Source organism: Thermobia domestica, chromosome 7 (assembly GCF_964235325.1).
Source record: "Thermobia domestica chromosome 7, izTheDome1.hap1.1, whole genome shotgun sequence".
In the NCBI taxonomy this organism is placed as follows: Eukaryota; Metazoa; Arthropoda; class Insecta; order Zygentoma; family Lepismatidae; genus Thermobia; species Thermobia domestica.
The window spans coordinates 37,351,278-37,371,310 of NC_137460.1; the positions used below are offsets into that span (position 1 = coordinate 37,351,278).

The window sequence follows — 20,033 nt, forward strand, 5'->3', positions numbered from 1 at the left end:
AAAAATTCGAATAATGGATTTTTTGTGTATTCGTTATTTTAAATCTTTATTCGGACAATGAATAGGCATTCAAACAATTATACAGATAACAAATAATATTCGAGCTATCGAACAATTATTTGGATTATGTATAATTAATCAAACAATTATTCGATAACGATAATTATTCGAACAATTATTCGAATTATGATGATTATTCGAACGATTACTCGAATAACGATAATTATTCGAACGATTATTCGAATAACGATAATTATTGGAACGATTATTCGGATAACGATAACTATTCGAACAATTATTCGAATTACGACAATTATTCGAACGATTATTCGGAAACGATAATTATTTGAACAATTATTTGAATTACGTTAATTATTCGAACGATTATTCAAATAACGATAATTATTTGAATGATTATTCGGATAACGATAATTATCCGGACAACTATTCAAATTACGATAATTATTTAAACGATTATTCGAATTACGATAATTATTTGAATAACCGTAATTATTCAAACAATTATTCGAATAACGAACAATTATTCAGATAACGATATTCAGATAACGATAACAATAATTTGGATTAGTGTAATTATTCAATTATTTGAAAAACGATAATTATTCGAACAATTATTCCGATTAGTATAATTATTCAAACAATTATCCATATAATGAACACATTAACCAGATAACGATAATTATTCGAACAATTATCAAAATAACGATAATTATTCAGATAACGAATAATCATTTGAATAACGATAATTCTTTGTAAAATTATTCGGATAATAACAATTATTCGAACAATTAATTGGATAACGATAATTATTGGAACAGTTATTCGCGGTAGCAATAATTATCCAAACAATCATTGAAATAACAACTTTAAAAAATTATCCGAATAATTTTAATATAACTAGTGCATATTTCAAGTTGTGTTATTATTTAGTATTCTTCAGAGACTATCTTTCAGTTTAGTTTCATGAATATTTAGAAACGTGAGATCTGCACGGCATATAGACTGAGTGTTTTTAGAAAGCTTTCAAAACTTACAAAATGTCACTGTACCAAAATTAGCCTTCGTTCTTGTTTTTTTTCTTTCTATTTTTTTTAAAGAAAAAGCCGAATAAAAAAGAGAAATGAAGGTGCAAAAACAACAGACAAAAAAGTGTTTATTCACGTTTCTTTTACTAGCGCCATTATCTATGCATAATACGCTCCACGACTTAAAAAAAAAAAAAAAAAAAAAAAAAAAAACAGCTCTGTTTGTATATTCATAACCGACTTCCTGACTTTCTATTTAGCAAATTCATCCAAAATAAAATTAGAAAACCGTCTTACTTTTTTTTTCCCTGGAATCCTGCTTTTAATAGACGGAAGGCGTTAAGCAAAGCATTTTTTACTTTTTAACTAAACAAAGTTACGTACCGTACTTTAACGGACGGAGGAACGAAAATATAACAAAGTTAGAAACTAATAGTTCTTTTTTTTTCTTTTCACTGTTGTAATTTAAGGGAGAAGGGGTAATATTACACAATGCTAAATGCGTATTCAAGAAAAAGAAAAAAAAACTCGGAATAAAAATTATACAGGAGACAGAACCCTTACGCACCGATTTTCTCATTTAAGGGTCTTCACTACAACGAAAATAAACTACCGCTAATTTTAGAATTTTTCTATAATGTCTTCAAAACAAATAATAATATTCGAAAAGCAGAAACGCAGTGAACTAGACAATACGATTTTGCGTATGATAATTTTTCCACAATTCACCTGTCTGATTTTGGTATGCCGCTATTTACAGAACCCGCAAAAAATGCAAAATCTATCTACAGTTCCAAATCGAAAGCAGATAGATGAGTTATGATAACGGTATCACATGCAAAATCGTATTATCTAGTTTACTACTTTCTGCTTTTCGAATATTTTTTATTTGTTTTGAAGATATTACAGAAATACTCTAAAATTAGCGGTAGTTTAATTTCGCTGTAGTGAAGACCCTTAACTGCGATTAATATTGAATAAGTCTCTGTGTTTTCTAAGGAAATGTTACTTTAAAAAATCAACAGTGTAATTAGCTTCATGTTTTTGTATTTCCGACTCGAAAGAAGTGAGTTTGAATTTTTGTTTTGCGTTCTTATACATACAATACCGAGGTTGTAAAAGACAAGGCCTTACTACTAACTACTGCACGGAGACTTGAATCCTCTGCAGTTAGCGGATTCCTGCACAGATCATTATGTAAGATCAGCATTCACAAAATAGGTCGTTCCTCATTACACCCAAGAGAACTGAATTACAAGCGATCATGGTTCCAAAACAAGCGCATAGTGATGTGTTGTAAACGGTCGTTGCTGACCTGTTGATATATAAAATGGCCTTAATATAACCTTTAGCACTATTATATTTAGTCTTTCGATGTTCTAAATCATTTACACGATCGAAGAACCAGGTTCCTCTAGGGCTGCTGCAGAATTCTCTTGAAATAATGCTTTAAGCTGAAGAAAATGGAAGTCTAATAATTTTCTTCCTTTTTAAGTTTCGGGAAAGAAATGGAAGTTGAATTTAGCACGGATTTATGACATTACTGGCATATCATATACCAACACATTGGTTTTGGTCATTGCAAATAACTTTTGTATGAAAACAAGTATTGTTGTGACGAAAGACTACTTTCTTTCTTTTCCCTCTTCACTAGTTTATTTTATTGTTGGTTCAAAAGCTTTGCATAATATTTAGGGGTGATGGTTTTCCCAGGTGGAAGACAGTTAGTGAGAAGCATCCCTACTAAAAAATACCACCATACGCTTTCTGTCCGTCTCCTTTAGCCTAGATGGCATAACTGTGGTACGTAAAACTCAAAGATTTCATTTCATTTCATTTTTGCTTTCTGTCCTCCGGGAGCCGCGGTGGCTCAGTGGTAGAGCGTTCATATCTGGTGCATGGGGTCCTTGGTTCGATCCTAGCTCGCGCCAAGTGAGCTTTGTGCTGGAAAAACAACGTGTGCGTGGGTTTTCTCGGGATTCTCCTGTTTCCTCCCACTTTCTTCATTCCATCACTGCCTTCATTTCTCATCATCACCGCCTCCTTTAGCCTAACGGACATAAATGTGGGACTTAAAACTGAAGAATTACATTTCCTTTTTTACTACTTCTATTACTACTACTATAGTGTTGCCAAAATGTCTTGAGCCGTGTCAAAAATGCGAACTAAAGCTCACACCCTCGATACACCCACGCGTTGAGCGAATAAGGGTTCAGCTATTGCTAAGAAAGAGAGCCTCAACCAAAGGGAGTGGAATTTCTTCAGCCGATAACAGCGCTTGGAACGGAAGACTAGGTGTCAAGTCAATGTGGTATATCTATAATAATAATAATAATAATAATAATAATAATAATAATAATAATAATAATAATAATAATAATAATAATAATAATAATAATAATAATAGAAATTCCGGGAAAATTTACACATGTAAAACCTACATATTTTACCTTTTTATAAAGACAAGTACATTGTAGTGTTTAAGAAAAGAAGGAATACTTTGGAATAATAAAAAAAGACAGAGATCGATTTCCTCGATGGAGAAAATGGCAACGAAATAAAAGTAATTCTCGACCAATATTCAGGTGAGAGAGAGAGAGGAGGAAGAAGACGAGTGTAAATGTAGATTTATGCTGGATGAAAAAAACATGAGAAATTCCGAAATGCACATAATGAATTCTTGGAAATATTTCTCAAGAACGACCATAAATTTTATTACGACTTTTGCCTACAGAATGCGTGTTGAACTATTTTTATCCTAAAAATGCAATGTGATTCTAATAGGAATAATAATTATCATTATTTTGTTATCGATTACTTACTCGTATATACATGAAGTAAAATTTTGACATTAGTTGTCTATCTATCATATTTAATTAATATACAAATTGATTAACTAATAGTGTGAATCTACTCATAAAACAGAGAATATTTTCCCTCGATATTGTTAAAATTATTGTAATCTTCTTTACCTGTTCAATAATTCTCTTTGTATTATTCGATAGGGGTGCTTGTTGCGGAACCTCAAGAGAAAATCAATAAGATGTTAGAAAACTTGAGAAAGGGTTGTGAAGTACATAGGATGAAAATAAATGTGAGAAAGATAAAAGACATGATGATTGGAACAAAGCGGTCGGTGTCAAATATAGAAATAGTTAGGGAGAAAATAGAACAGGTGACTAGTTTTCCATACCTGGGTATTATTATTATTATTATTATTATTATTATTATTATTATTATTATTATTATTATTATTATTATTTATTATTATTATTATTATTATTATTATTATTTTATTATTATTATTATTATTATTATTATTATTATTATTATTATTATTATTATTATTATTATTATTATTATTATTATTATTATTATTATTATTATTATTGATGATGATGATGATGATATAAGGTGTGAACGTGAAATAAAAGCAAGGATAGGAATGGCGAAAAAAACCTTTAGGAGGAAGAAAATACTATTTTGTGTAGGGATGCGCACGAGACAAGATTTGTGGCTGTCTTGTCTCGAAAATGTGCTGTAAAAGTAATGTCTCGACTCGAGAAATGTATATTTTTCTATTAGAAGAGCCGTGTCTCGACTCGAATTTTGTCAGGAAAATCCTATCTCGACTCGTCTCGTGCGCATCCCTAATTTTGTGGGACCTTGAATAGAGCTGAGAAAAGGACTCATAAAATGCTTCGTGTGGAGTATTGTGCTGTATGAGCCAGAAGCATGGACATTACGCAAAAATGATGAGAAACAATTAAAGGCTTTCGAAATGTGAGTGTGGAGAAGAATGGAGAGAATTAGCTGGGTCGAGTGGAAAACGAATGAGAGGGTGTTAGAAATGGTGGAGGGAGAAAAAAGAAAACAATTTTAGAGATTATTAAGAAGAGGAAAAGAAACTGGTTCGAACATGGGTTAAGAAGGAATTGTATCATGAGGGACGTGCTAGAGAGTATGCTGGCAGGAAAAAGAAGGAGACTACAATTAATGGATGATATCAAAACAGAAAAATTTTTACGTAAAGACGTTAGTGGAAAACCGTGGAAGCTTTTCAGATGCGGCAAGTGACCTGCCAATAATGGCAGAATACCTATAATGATGATAATAATGATATAATATAATAATATAATGATATAATGATATAATAATGATATAATGATATAATGATGATTCGAGTAATTATTGGAACCATTTGTTAGGCCATTCTCAAATTATTATTCGAGCTTCAAATAATTATTCACAATAGAATTTTCAATTAGGTATCTCCTCTTTTTCTCCGAGCAAACATTACGGTTGATGACGTCATATGGACATAAAATGGAGATGGAAAGGCAGTAACAATTATCATAATTTCGAATTTCATTATCAGAATTTTGAAGCCTAACATAATAATATTTCTCTGCCCAGTACCGTCATATTTACTCACCAAACTAGTAACAAATTTATTTTACTACAACTGAAATCTACAATATTTAGAACGCTTTTTCTTCAAAATTAGGTAAGCATGTACAGTCACGAAAGAAAGTATTCTTTAGTTGACACAATATCTTATCCTAGTAACTCAACAACAAATAAACCTATTAGAGTACCGACTTTGGCAAGTTACCAAATCATAATCATTCTAAGGATAGCAACAAAAGGATCCAAATTAATTAATTTATTCCCGAGTTATTGGCAAAAGAAAATTCGTCAACTGTCAAATACTTTCTTTCCCGTGTGTACATAGGTGTTATAAAAAATCCCCCTAATTATAAATACAGTTGGGCATCGATAACTCGAATTCCGTTTGGTGCGAGCGGTCCCGGGTTCGATTCCCAGTGAGGGTAGTCGGTTGAAAAAGTGTAGAACATTTTTCAGGCCAGTCACCCTGAATGAGGTTTTCTTGAGTTTTTCTCATTCACACCAGGCAAATACCGGGGTGGTACCTAACTTATAGGTCCCAGGCCGCTTCCTTCCTTCCTTCCTTCCCCAATCCTTTCTTCCTTCTCTTTCCCCGGATAGTGTGCTCGCTGAGGGACGTTATCCCTCAAAACGTGACGGGCTAAATGGCCTTAGATGCCGAAAGCCCAGAAATCTAAAAATCCTAAAAAACCTAAAATCCTATCGAATTCCTTGATAACTCAATTTTTTTTTTCACATCCTGTTGACCTCTGTAAGTTGAATGTTTAAAAAATAACAACCTCAATAAGTCGAATTTTAAGGGTTTTATAATCATATTTAAAAACCTCGGTAAATCGAACTTTCGTATCTGTGAACGTCTAGAAGTCGAAGTTTACCTCTATAATTCGAATTTCTCTTGATATGACCTCCATAATTAGACGTTATAGTTCTATGCTTTTACGTAATTTGTCATTTTGCTAGTCCTGTCAATGTGTACTGTAATTGCGTTTTACTCATGTCCAGACATGAAAGACCCCTCCAAAACAATACATGTACAGTATTTTATTTTTACTACTATCTTATTTCATTTAAGGAACTTTCAAAACTTTGAGTTCTAGAGGTTGAACGAATAAAACAAGAGGAACCTTGATATCTCGAATTTTTGTTACGATAACTCGAACCTTGATTACTCGAAAAACTCGATAACTCGAACCTTGATTACTCGAAAAACTCGATAACTCGAATTTTTGTCTATTCCCTTCAGCTTCGTGTTATCGAGGCCTCACTATAGGCTACTAGTTGTTTCTCTCCAAGTTTTAGGTTCGTCTGTAAACCGCTTACGCGCTGTAGGAGACAGTGCTGCTGGCGACAACTATCGGCCTGATTGTTAACTCTTATAAATGAGCTTGACTGACAGACTGAAACGGCTTGTTTATAATAAGAATCAGGAATACTTAAACAGTTTCGCCTAGATTTTATGCAACCCACATTTCTAGCATGTTTTGAAGTTTGCATATTAGCACTGTGGTTTTGTATTTTAAAATAATATAGTAATAATAACAAATTATATTTGATTAAATTTTGTTCTAAATGACCAAGAAGCAGCAATAAATGAAAATAAGTCACGAAGTTAAGCTCAATATAGAGTGGGAAGTGTTAACTCTAAACCATTTGCGTTTATCGACAGTAGCGCCTGCAGGTGGCCCAGCTGGGATTTCACAGCTAGCAATAACTTAATCATCTACAGACAGAAGTTGATTACATTTACATCGACACGTTCATAACTTAAATATACACCTTTGTTGAAAATAGTATTAAATATATACCAACTAAAACTGTATGTATTCTATCAAGCAATTGTTTTGTTTGGAGCCGTGCACTTTGATTTACATCGGCAATGACGAAAATACTTGAAGAATCCACTTAACGTTGTGTAGTGTTGTAGGTCAAAATGACATTTCATCAGATGCAAATGTGTATACTTCACTTTTATCTTATGACGCCCACTCGACATCACTCTTATGTTTGTATAACTGCGTTATAGTTGGAGAATTTACATCAAGGCAGAAAATTTGAAAGTTAGGCACAGTCGCTAATCCAAAAATGATGGTCGCCAATATCTTTCAACGTACAAATCATGAGAAATACCTCCCCCTTCCTCGAAGGCCTTTGGGTTGACAAAGAAAGGGATTGCAGCATAACATAAAATTTCAAAACCGAACAATTAGATTCAGGATAATCAATTTTGAATTGAACAATTCATATACATGTCAAAACATTTATCTTTCATTTTAAAGCGGAAAAGGAGGGGTGAATTACAAAAAAAATGAAATGAAATCTTTGAGTTTTACGTCCCACGGTTATACCGATTAGGCTAAAGGAGACGGTGATGATGAGTAATGAATGAAATGGTGGAATGAAGAAAGTGGGAGGAAACGGGAGAACCCCGAGAAAACCCACGCACACGGTGTTTGTCCACTACAAAGTTCACTTGGCGAGGGCTGGGATCGAACCCGGGACCCCAAGCACCAGAGGTGAAAGCTCTACCACTGAGCCACCGCGGCCCGACAGGGGTGAATTACAACGATGTGAAGATTTCACTTTCCATGTTCGTTATGACGACTTCACTTTTCGTGTTTTCTCCCGCTCAGTGACAATTATTTTCGTGCCAAACAGAAACTCCGCAGCCCTGTGAATTTAGGCAGAAGCCATATCTACTGAGCACTAGTCGCCAGCTCTAAATTTCTAGTCGCCAGTGATTTACATTATTGTGAAAAATAATTTGTGAGTAGCTAATACTCCAAATTTTAATTTGAAAACAGTTTCTGGGCAAAGATACTGCAAATGTTATTTTAAAACAGAGAATATTGTCGTTATATACTGTAAATCGCAAGTTGTAAGACATTTTTATGAGACATTGGTGTTGTTACTTCTAATTTGTCGTATTTTTACGATAAAGCCTTTATAATTGTAATAACTTTGATTTTAATTAGTATCATACTAGTATTACAAAGAATAGTACTTTTGTGTAACAAGACTCTGTAGAACACAAATATAACAATATGAGCGAAAAAACAACTGTTGCGTCCGCTTTCAAAGTTTAGGCAGTTACGTATTCTAAAGCTACATAGCTAGCAATATCTTCATGTGATGTTACAAAAGGGAGCTACTCGAAGTACGCATCTTGGAACAATATGTTCTAATAAATTGTTTATTCGAAAAAAAAGTTGCTCACAAAATCATTTAGTAATAGTTTACTTTAGGCGGTTCATTCTGTGCAATGACTAGTTCTAATCAGGTGAGAAACCCTGTACAGGTTTCCCTACTTAATATTTTTGAAGTAAAATTCTCCCCAGCAATAAGTTACTGAGTGATGACGAAAGTGACATTGTTATCAGAAAATTTCGAATTAATTACAGCAATTCATTACTAATTAACATATATTTAATATATAATTAACGGTTGAACTAGTGGCATGTGAGAACACAGAAAAGAAGTAGAGTTAATTGTGATCTGGGCACTTTCTAAACAAAATTAAAACGAAAAACGAAGTAGTTATGTTTTGTACCAACTGGTGTTCCTTTTGCACTTCTGTCTCCGCTCCCCCTCCCTCCGTCCTCTCCCTTACTGTGATGATTTCATACCCTAATTCTAATAGTTTATTTTCATATTAGAGAAGATAAATACGTATTTAGTGATGTAAGTTTAAATTGTCTCATATTTATTTGTGTTATAATAATGTAGTTAGCTCTCCTAGCTGGTCTAGTAGCTAGCGAGTCGATTTGGTGCACGTACTGTGTGCGCAAGGAAAGATGGCTTCTAACAGTTGGGTAGAGCACTTGGGAGTATTGGAGGCGCTGTTGCCAGAGGCTCAGCAACAGAGACAGCAGTTCTGGCGACAAACTTAAGACATTTAACAAGTCTTCTCAACTACCGGCAACAGCGCGGCCGGTGACCTTCGTTGCCTAGAAACAGCGTGGAAGAATAGTGTTATGATTGGCGAACAATCCTCCCTCTCGTTTTGTTTACAACATGTGCAGCTATCTGTCCAAGGCCACCTTTCAATAACTCGATAATAGTCTCGGGTTCGATTCCCGCTGAGAGAAGAAATTTATTTTCTCGATCATTCGCTTTTGTTAATTATCCATCTCCTTTAGCCTAAAGGGCACAACGTGGGACGTTAAACTTTAAAAAAAATCTTTTATTTCATAATAAGGCAGTTCCCATTAAACGAGTCGAATCACTCAATAAAATGCCTAAAGTAAAATGTTGTTAATTATCTTGTTTGAAAATTCCTTTGCAATTATTCGTGCATTGGAATTAATAGTACTCCATATGAAATGTAATGAAATCTTTCAGTTTAACGTCCTACGATTATGTCATTTAGGCTAAGAGAGACGTATCATTAAGGCAAGTAAATGATGATGGAAGAATTGGCAGAATGAGAATGTGGGAGGAAACTGAAGTATCCGAGAAAACCCACAGCCACGATGTTGTCCACCACAAGTTTACTTGGCCGGGGATAGAACTAGGGATTCCAGGTTCCAGAGGTAAACGTTCCAGGTTCCAGGTTCCACTGAGCTACCATGCATCTCTAGTACTGCACATAAGCGTAAACAATACATGAAGAACACAAAGTACGTTCACAATATATACACTTTTGTTCAAAAAAATCTTAGCCACTCATCTTGATTCAGAAGATTATATTTTGGCAATCGTACTTTGGAAATTGCTCGAAATAAAGTTCTCAATTGACCAAGGACATTCCACATTTGTTTGATTTAATTGCAACTGTAGGTTAGAGTACATGGCAGAATTATTTATTTATTTATTATTTTAGGGAATTGTTTTTTTTAACAATACTGTACATCGTATAGTAATATATGCTACTGAACTCACCGATAGTTCCCGGAAACCAAGCACAGAGTGGATTCCTCTGCAGATCAGTGCTGTTCCCCACACGGATCTCTATGTCTTGTAGCGGTTGATGGCCTGTAATTTAGAGGAATAAATAAATAAATACATTTAATTATCCAGTACAATTCACACAATTTTTTTCTTTTTAAAGTAACAGTTTCTAGAGTACACCAAGTGAAGTAGTTTGGTTTTCCATTTCCTCCCCATTCGATTCTCACTCTAAATAGATATTTGAAAATTGCAAATAGAAAATATTTAACTCTTTACATTTATCGAGTAGGCAGTCATTTAGTTTCATTTTAGAGTTGCATTTCACGGACAGATTAGTATTTTTCATCCTGAGCATTATACTAGCCCGCTAATCACAAAGGCACTGTGGGTGGTGTACCAAACAAGGATGAAATCCATAATTACTCCCATAAGAATACATGGAGAAGTGATTTTCCATATCTTGGGATCATGTGAATGAATTAGCTCCAACAACTCGGTTCCTAATTTTTCTCCCTTTACATCCTGGCCAAAACTGATGGTAATCCATCAACATAATTTTTGAGATTTTGTGTCTCCTCCTTTAAAAATAGTGAGTAACTTGTAGAGATAATTTTAAAGGCGCCATTTTAAAAAAAGTTTGTCAAATACTATCATAAAATGCCACTGAATAAACACTAATAACCGTTTTCAGGTCTCTTCTTATGTTCCAGAAATCTGAGTGAGCATTTTGTGACGTCAAAATGAATGGCCACTCAAATTTCTGCATTTATGAGCACATCCTTGAGAACAACTGTTAGTTCATTCAATAGTTGGAATTTAAATGGCCCACTTCCCAAATTGTTAGATGTGTCGGGAACTCATAACGATAAGACCGGAAATGTTCCGAGATCTTGACTCTCATACATTGTACAGATTAAAATTGTTGTTTTTAAAGTCTATGCAAACGAGATAAGATACAAAATATAGACAAGATATGGACTGTTCATGAGTCAATCTGTTAACGTAATAACGGATAACGGAGACTTTAACGGTAGCTGTCTGTAGTTCAAATGCTTGTACGTAAACAAATATTTGAATTCTACTTTTTGGAGTAGACACCTAAAGTGATTACCTCGACCAAGTTCATTAATGCAGTCAATCCGTTAACATCTTAACGGGTAATAGTGACTAACGGTGTCTATCCATATTCCATACATGGAAATATTTCGCGTGATCCTCTTTACTGTCTTTACCAAAGTTTATTAAAAGCTAGTGCTTCTATATCCCAAAAAGGGAAAGACTGTATGCCAACGCACTGGTTCTTTCAGTTACCGATGAAAAAATTAAAGACGCAAACACAATAAGACAATATGGAAGAATGTATAAGAAAGTAGAATAAAGGTTTATTAAGCATAAGCAAGAAATAAGAAATAGTTGTGAAGAGAGTAGGAGAAAAATGGAAAGGTAAATAAAAGGAAAAAGAGGTAAATGGAAACAACACTGATGAAAGAAGATGAAGTAGGTAAGCAAAGGTCTGCAGATGAGCATACTTATAGGCGTGCACACCTGCAGTGAAGCAAACATGGCGATAAAAAAAAATCGTAACGTGAACACCTGCATTTTGGATCACAGGCCCAAATAAGCAAACTTTGTACGCGTGCACATCTGCAGTGGAACAAAATGGGGACAAGTATACTTTTGAACGTGAAGATCTGCATTGGACTATAGGCGCAGATGAGTATACTTGTAGGCGTGCACACCTGCAGTAGAACAAAGATGGACAAATATAATTTTGAACGTTAACACCTTCATTGGACCGCAGGTGCAGATGATCATATTTGTTTGAGTGCACACCTGAAGTGGAACAAAGATGAAGACAAGTATACTTTTGGACGTAAACACCTGCATTGAAACACAGGTGCAGATGAGCACACGATATATATTAGAATGGTACTTGAAATGTACTTGAACCTGAACCCACAAAGTGGGGGTGATGTATATATTTCCTGAAAGCTTGGGTCAAGGTAAGATCAAAACTGGTTACCAAAATTGGGGAGGTATCATGCATTCCGCTTGGGGATAGCACTTTACTAATTTTTATTAAAATCTTTAAGCGTGTCTATAAAGTCCGTTGTAACCCCGAAAAATATAAAATGGTGAGACAGATATGAAAACTGAAAAACATGTCTTTCATCATTTCAAAAGTACAATCTATCAAAGTAAAATAAATGATCCCAGGGTCCCCCACAAGGTCCTATACGGGGTCCAACTCAAAATTTTAAATGGAAAGGGGGGTCAACTTCCATATCGTATGAAAGTTGGTATTGAATGAAAGAAGATAAAGTAAGTTTCGACTCTCTACGATAAGCCTGTGTAAAATATCGGTGGGTCAAAATATTAACACAATCTTCATTGCAAAGTCTATGGCCACTCGTATGAATCTGAAACGGTGGGATAGGTGTAAAATAAACAAACAAATAAACAAGAAACTAGCATGTTTCAACACGCTTGTGTTGACATTTTGACCCACCGTCATTTTGCACAGGCTTATCGTCAAGAGTCGAGATTTCTTCCATCTTTCACTTCACATCAGTTTTCATACGATACTCAACTTGAACTCCTTTCTCATTTCAACATTTTGAGTTGGGCCCCGTCTGGGATCCTGCGAGGGAACCTGAAACTTTTCTTTTTACTTTGAATCATTATACGTTCCGTGTTTTTGTTTCTATACCTATCCCACTGTTTCAGACTCATACGAGTGGCCATAGACTTTGCAATGAAGATTGTGTTGATATTTTGACCCACCGATATTTTGCACAGGCTTATCGTAGAGAGTCGAAACTTGCTTTATCTTCTTTCATTCAATACCAACTTTCATACGATATGGAAGTTGACCCCGCTTTCCATTTAAAAATTTTGAGTTGGACCCCGTCTGGGACCTTGTGGGGGACCCTGGGATCATTTATTTTACTTTGATACGTTGTACTTTTGAAATGATGAAAGACATGTCTTCAGGTTTCATACCTGTCTTACCATTTCATATTTTTCGGGGTTACAACGGACTTTATAGACACGCTTAAAGATTTTAATAAAAATGAGTAAAGTGCTGCCCCCAAGCGGAATGCATGATACCTCCCCAATTTTGGTAACCAGTTTTGATTTTAACTTGACCCAAGCTTTCAGGAAATATAGACTATACATCACCCCCACTTTGTGGGTTCAGGTTCAAGTACATTCCTAGTAAGAGGACGATCACCGCTGTAAGTTTTTGATGGAAGAACAATCTGAGACAAGCGTTGTTATAGTGCCAAAACATTACAACAAAAACATACATTTTTGTATTTATAAATTCAAAGGCAATGGAACTTACAAAGAGTAAAGCAAAGCGCGATATTGGGCACAATAAATAGGTAAAATGTTACAGTTTAAAAGTCATTTTCAAAAATATGAAATAACATTTGAATTGTTTCTGTCAAACCACTTTTTGAAGTCGAAACTGAAGCAAACACCAAACTGATGTTCGTTTCCAATTTTAAAAAATCAGTTTATTATTATTATTATTATTATTATTTATTCACTTTCCTTTGGCCCCAACGAGCTAATGCTCACATTAAGGGGCAGTACAATCCAATACGTACATACTTCAATAATAATATAATATGACAATATATGTTTATCATAGACTAAAAAGAGACAAATAAAATAAAGTAAAAAAAAAAAGCAATAATGGAAATAAAGTACATTATATATATATATATATATATATATATATATATATATATATATATATATATATATATATATAAGAAAAGGAAATACATGGTAACTACTAATACCCGGAACAATAATAGAAATTCAAAATATTGCATAAGATGTTAACTTGAATAACAATATATGAAGTACATGAACAGAAACTTTTATAGTTATGGATTATATATGTAATTTACATTAACAACAAATTTAGGGAAATATCATATAGCTGACAGTTATTTACAATGAGCTATAAACTGCTCCCAGTAATGCTGTGTCACCTGTTTCTTAAATATATACTCACTACAACAATTTTTAAGTTTATCTGGAAGGTCGTTATACGTTTTGAGTAGCCTGTATTTGACACTCTTTGTGCCATAGTTAGTTGAGTTCATTCTTCTTATATGTAGTGCATTTCTACGTCTAGTATTGTGTTCGTGAATATCGTTATTTTTTTGAAGCCTGAGATTAATATGTGTCTGGGAATTTATAATTTTGTAGATTAAAATACTTGTTTGAACTTTTGTAATTAAATTTAGTGGTAATATTCCTGAGGCCATGTACAAACTATTGCTGGAATATCTGGGAGGTAATCCATACATTGACTTTATTGCTTTCTTTTGGAGAATTGCTAATCTCTTTATATCTGATTGCCTACCATTCTGCCAGATTACCGATAAGTAAGATAGGTGGGATTGAATGAGTGAATAGTATACTGCTCTAACACTTGAATTTGGTACGATATTACGTAAACGACTGAGAACTCCCACAACTGGTGATATCTTCTGTGTTAACATTAATATATGTTTGTCCCATTTCATATTTTCATCCAGTACCAGACCTAAGTATTTTACAGTACGTGCTCTGAGTATAGTCAATTCATCTACCTGTAGTTTGTCAGGGATCCGTGTTTTAAATGAAGGCTTATGAAACACTAGAAACACTGTTTTGGAGGGATTAAGCACCAATTTGTTTTCGCAAAGCCACCGACTTAAAATGTTTAAATCGTATTTTATATTACACAATAGTAGTTTGGCAGAAATAATTCGAGTGCTATTTATACTCGTTTTAATGTTATAATATTACTTAAGAAATTAAGAAGAAGAAGAAGAAAGAAGATTTTTTTTTACAAGTAAAGTGTTTATAAATTCACCTCCTGCCGATATTTTTTATAATGCACACATCTCAAACTTTCAGCGACAAAAATTCCCATTTAAGTGATCACTTATTAAGCAAAATTTTCTATCACACTTTTACGAATTTTCTTTTAATATTTCTGGAGAGAAATTTTTCGATGCTCACATTTTCACAATGCTAACACCTAGCTAGCTGGCAGCTGAACAATTTTGAACTGTCTTGTGGTTTTATGCTGCGTAGATAAGAAGATATGTGAAAAATCAAGACTCACACGAAATATATTTTCGTATTTAACAAACAGGCGGGAAACTTATATTACAGTGGTCCTTAACTGTAAATAACAATTGGCAAAAATAACATTATAACTATTTTGTTGGCATTAGTTTTAAAATGTTAAATATATTTACTCAGGAAAATGTCATAAATTCTAGTAAGTAAAAAATGGATTATTATTATTATTATTTTATTACAGTAGAGTCCGTAAATCTCAGCACTCGATAACCCGGCAGTCAGCATAACTCGGCCACACCCTGGCAGAGCGAAAAAAAGCGCGCATATCCGTTCGAGGTCAAACCCGCTCTATACCTTCATAAAGTACGTACTTTTCCTTTGTTTAAGGGTAATTGGTAGGGATGGCCAGAACCGGTTCCTGGTAAAACGGGTTTTCGGGTCTGAAGGGATCCGGTTCTGGAACCGGTTCTTCGGATCTAGTTCTGGAACCGGTTCCCAAGATCCGGTTCTGGAACCGGGTTTTCGGATCCAGGTCTGCAACCGGTTCCGGAACTGGTTTTGAAAACCGGATCTCCGAGAACCGGATCTTTGTGGCCATCCCTAGTAATTGGGCAGTTTATTCTGTTGTATTCTCAGGCAACCAATACATACAAGTACAATACTGTATTTTCTGAGGAAACACTCGTATTTATTCTTTTTTAACCCCATTTCCGATAACCCGGCATTTTTACAAACTCCTCCATCCTTCAGTCCACATTAGGCAGAATTTTCGGAAATCTACTGTATTAAAAATAAAACTGGAATATATTGTGGAAGAACTCGATTTTCGAGAATAATAATTTGTATATTTTAGATTTATTGTTATGTTTATGTCTCGAAATCGTTAAGTAAGGTTATGGGAATTTAATGTTGAATATGTAAAGTTAATGCAAGCTGCACAATCTCGCTAATAGTTGTGTCAGCAATTCATTGTAAACAGTTGTGTATAAGAATGTCATCGTAACGTGTCTGGCAATGTAGGAAATGTTGACAATGTGTCTTTCCTCACATTAGCCAGATTCTAGAAATTGTACAAAACGTGAATTTGTGGGATTTTATGAATTTCATGAGATTACGGATGTACGGAGGATTGCTTAGAATCGGGAAGTCAGAACGTGTCGAGGGTTGCAGTTTTGAGTTTTGACACATGGAAGGAATTTGTCTCTCCATGTGAAAACGGTGTCGCACGTGCGACAGCAGACGGAAAAGCAGACGATGGTAGTTGGACCCCGCCAAACAAAACCACAGGACGAGAAGGTTTTGGGAGAGTTCAGAGAGAGTTCAGGGACAGTTCAGAGACAGTTCGGAGAGAGTTCCTGAGATTTCCTAGAGAGTTCGAGAGGATCAGTTTCTGAGTTCTTGATGATTAGTTCTGAGAGTTCCAAGATGGTTCATTGGCTTTGAAGATACTTGGGTTCGAGTCTGGAGAACCAAGTTCCATTGAATTATCAACCAGATGATAGGAGAAAGCAGTACGTTGTACTTCAACAGATTCTAACGACGCAGAACTTCGAGGGAGATTTACATTGAGAGGCCCATTCCTCAATGCAAACTTTCATCGTCCAACAACACGGAGTGTCAGCTTAAGGAGCAGAGTTCAACACCAGAACGACGTGGGACAGCAACAGATTTATCCAGGTATGTGTGACTCCGAGTCAGAATTCAAAGCTCAATACTTGATCGTACTATACCTTACTGGCAAATGACTCCGAATATCCGTTATAGCAAACATTCAGAAATCTCACAGTTCATTCATCAGATTTTAGAAATACAGTGTTTTATGTTAAATGAAGTGGAAGTATATTTATTTGCTTAATCCCCATATGAAAACCTCTTGCAAGTTAAGTTATAATTCGCCCACTCATTCTAGATGGTGAGTGGAAGGCGCCTAGTAGCACTCATCTTTGCATCCCCAAATAGGCACTGAGTGGCTAGGTTGTCATGGTGCAGATGCGTTGGGTTAATTTCCCAGTTAAAGAGTGTAAGCGTGAGTAAATCCGATCTCAGTTAAATACCTCCCATCCCACCCATGGTGGACATGCTGGTGGCTTACGCCTTTGGTAACGATCTTAGTAAATAAGACCGCCCTTACCTCCCGTTTCATGGTGGATATGCTGTGAGACTTAGGCCATTTTGTAGCGTTCCTAGTAGACATACTAAGCCCCTAACTTCATGGTTGGAGATTGCTGGCTTATAAAGATTCTAGTAGTAAATTTAATTCCCGCCCATCCCTCCCATGAAATTTAAAGAAGTTAAATGATATTATATTACGTAAATTATAAAAACCCACCCTTCCCACCCTCTCTATGATGAAGTGTAATTATAAGTATTGTGATCGTATTTTCTCGAATTAGGTTAAGGTATTAAATTATAATGTATAATTAATATAGTGAATTTAAGGTTTTGCAATAAGGAAATAGTTATCCGATTCTCCCGCCAAGTTGATTAAGTAGCTCGAAGATACGTATTATAAGAATAAATAAGTTTAAGTGATTAATAAGTAAATGAGTAACGAAAGTATTCGTACAAGAGCACAAAAAGCGGCAAAAGGAGTGCAGGTCGGAAGCTTGTTTAATATTGCAAGTTCAAGTAAGAAAAAGCAAGAAAGTGCGAAACCAAATTTGAAATTAGGACCCGTTGAGAATTTTCCGTCCAGTCCTATAGCAAAATCGTATACGGAGGATTTTACATCAATCTTTCCATTTGGAAGTAGTGTTGTTAGTAATAATCAATCGAATAGTACAAAAGAGGATAAAATGGCAACTGGTGTAACATTTTATTCCGATGTTAACAAACTTCCAAAATTTGACTTGAAAACAGATAGCGATATAATAGGTTTTTTTGATGAATTTGACGACGCGTGTCAAATGGCAGGCGTAAGTGAAGAAAAGAGAAAAGAGCTATTACCTAGCGTTTTCAAGGGAAATGGTAGACAGTGGATGAAGGTGTTTTTAAAGAGAAGGAATGTTAGTGAAACTAGTTATAAGCAACTACAGAATAGCATAATCGAAGAGTTTACACGTACTAATGTAACATTAGATATAGAGGATCGTATAAGGGAAAGGTTGCATCTCGAGGATGAGCCTATAATAAATTACGTGTACGATATGCTTGTTTTGTGTGAGAGATTAGACGCTAACATGAATGATAAAAAGAAAATAGGGATAATTTTAGGTGGTCTTCAACCGTATTTTATGGAACGTGTAGGTACAAATTCATATTCGACGATTGATAAATTTGTAGAGGATCTTCAAAAAGTAGAGAAGAATAAGTGCAAAGTAGAGAAGCGCGTTAAACGGGAAAACGGAAAGGTTACCGTTAAAGATCTGTTAAAGAAGATGAGAGAGCAAGTAGAAGAGGAGGATAGCGATGTAGAAATTGATAAGTTGTTGTTAAAGAAAGAGATTAAACATAAGGAAGACGTGAAAGTTAAGCAAGAACCAACAAGTATTACTCAATTGAGTGAGCTAGAAAAGAAAATAGAAAATTTACAGTTGACATTAGCTGCGAATTTTCAGGACCGAAATAGTAAAGAGGATGGAAACGGTAGTAATTCGAAGCAATACAGGAATAATAATAATTTTAGAGGAAGTAGAAGTTTTCGGAATGGAGGAAGAAATTTTTATAAGAATAATGGAAATAGGAATTGGAATAGGAATGGTAATAATAATTATACTAGGAATAGAGGTTCTAACGGATATAATAATGGTAGAGGATTTCGAAGTAATTGGCGAAATAACAGAGGTGGAAGAAAGACAGGTTTCTGGCAACAAAGAGGAAACAGTTGTTGTGCGAATGGTGTTAATAGGCCAACATGGTGCCAAAATCATAGCCAAATAAATAATCCTGTACAGTATGTTCCGGTAGTACCGAACCAGATAAATGGTACAACTTATTATCAGGCTACAACGTCAAATAATTTAAACTAGGTCAAACTGTAAATGACAGAGGCACATTTACAGGGAGTAAAGTAAAAGTTAGAGAAATAGTAGCCTCTACGTTAACTGATAATAATATGCTCTATGTTCCGATAGAGGTAGATGGTAGATGTCATAAAGCTTTAATTGATACAGGATCGCAGATATCCATTGTAAACGAGAAACTAGTCCCTCCTAGTGCGAAGGTAATCCCTAGACCAACAAGGATTCGTGGAATAACACAGAATGTGTTAGTAGTGAATAAGATCGCTGTGATTAGATTTAAAATGGCCGGACAGACATTTCATTTGGAATTTCGCGTAGTAAAAGATTTTCCGTATCAAGTTTTGATCGGGAATGATTTTCTACAGAGTCAAAATTGCCAAATAAATTACGGTCAGAATAAATTGACATTGCAGAGATTTGGAAAGCCAAGATTAAGGAAAAGGGAAGAACTGGAATCTGTGACTGTGTCTGATAATGCAGCGTTAGGAATAAAATATTGTATTCGACCAAGATGGGTGTTAGGTCATAAGGTACGGTTGTTACCTAGGTCTAAGACTACGGTGGAAGTAAATTTGGTTAGTTCCTGGAATAACAGGGAATACTTGTTGGAACCGGATAGGAAGATAGAAGC

The 20,033-nt window shown here is 34.8% G+C and overlaps 1 protein-coding gene across 2 annotated transcripts in view; it reads right to left on the reverse strand.

Annotated features, from left to right (window-relative positions):
* Positions 1 to 20,033, reverse strand: part of fw (CUB and Sushi multiple domains furrowed) — a 358,906-nt gene that overhangs the window by 70,383 nt on the left and 268,490 nt on the right. For both annotated transcript variants that reach the window (XM_081764487.1, XM_081764488.1), the window contains exon 5: positions 10,335 to 10,427. In XM_081764487.1, coding sequence (XP_081620613.1) covers positions 10,335 to 10,427 — 93 coding nt within the window. The remainder of the gene's footprint in view (positions 1 to 10,334; positions 10,428 to 20,033) is intronic.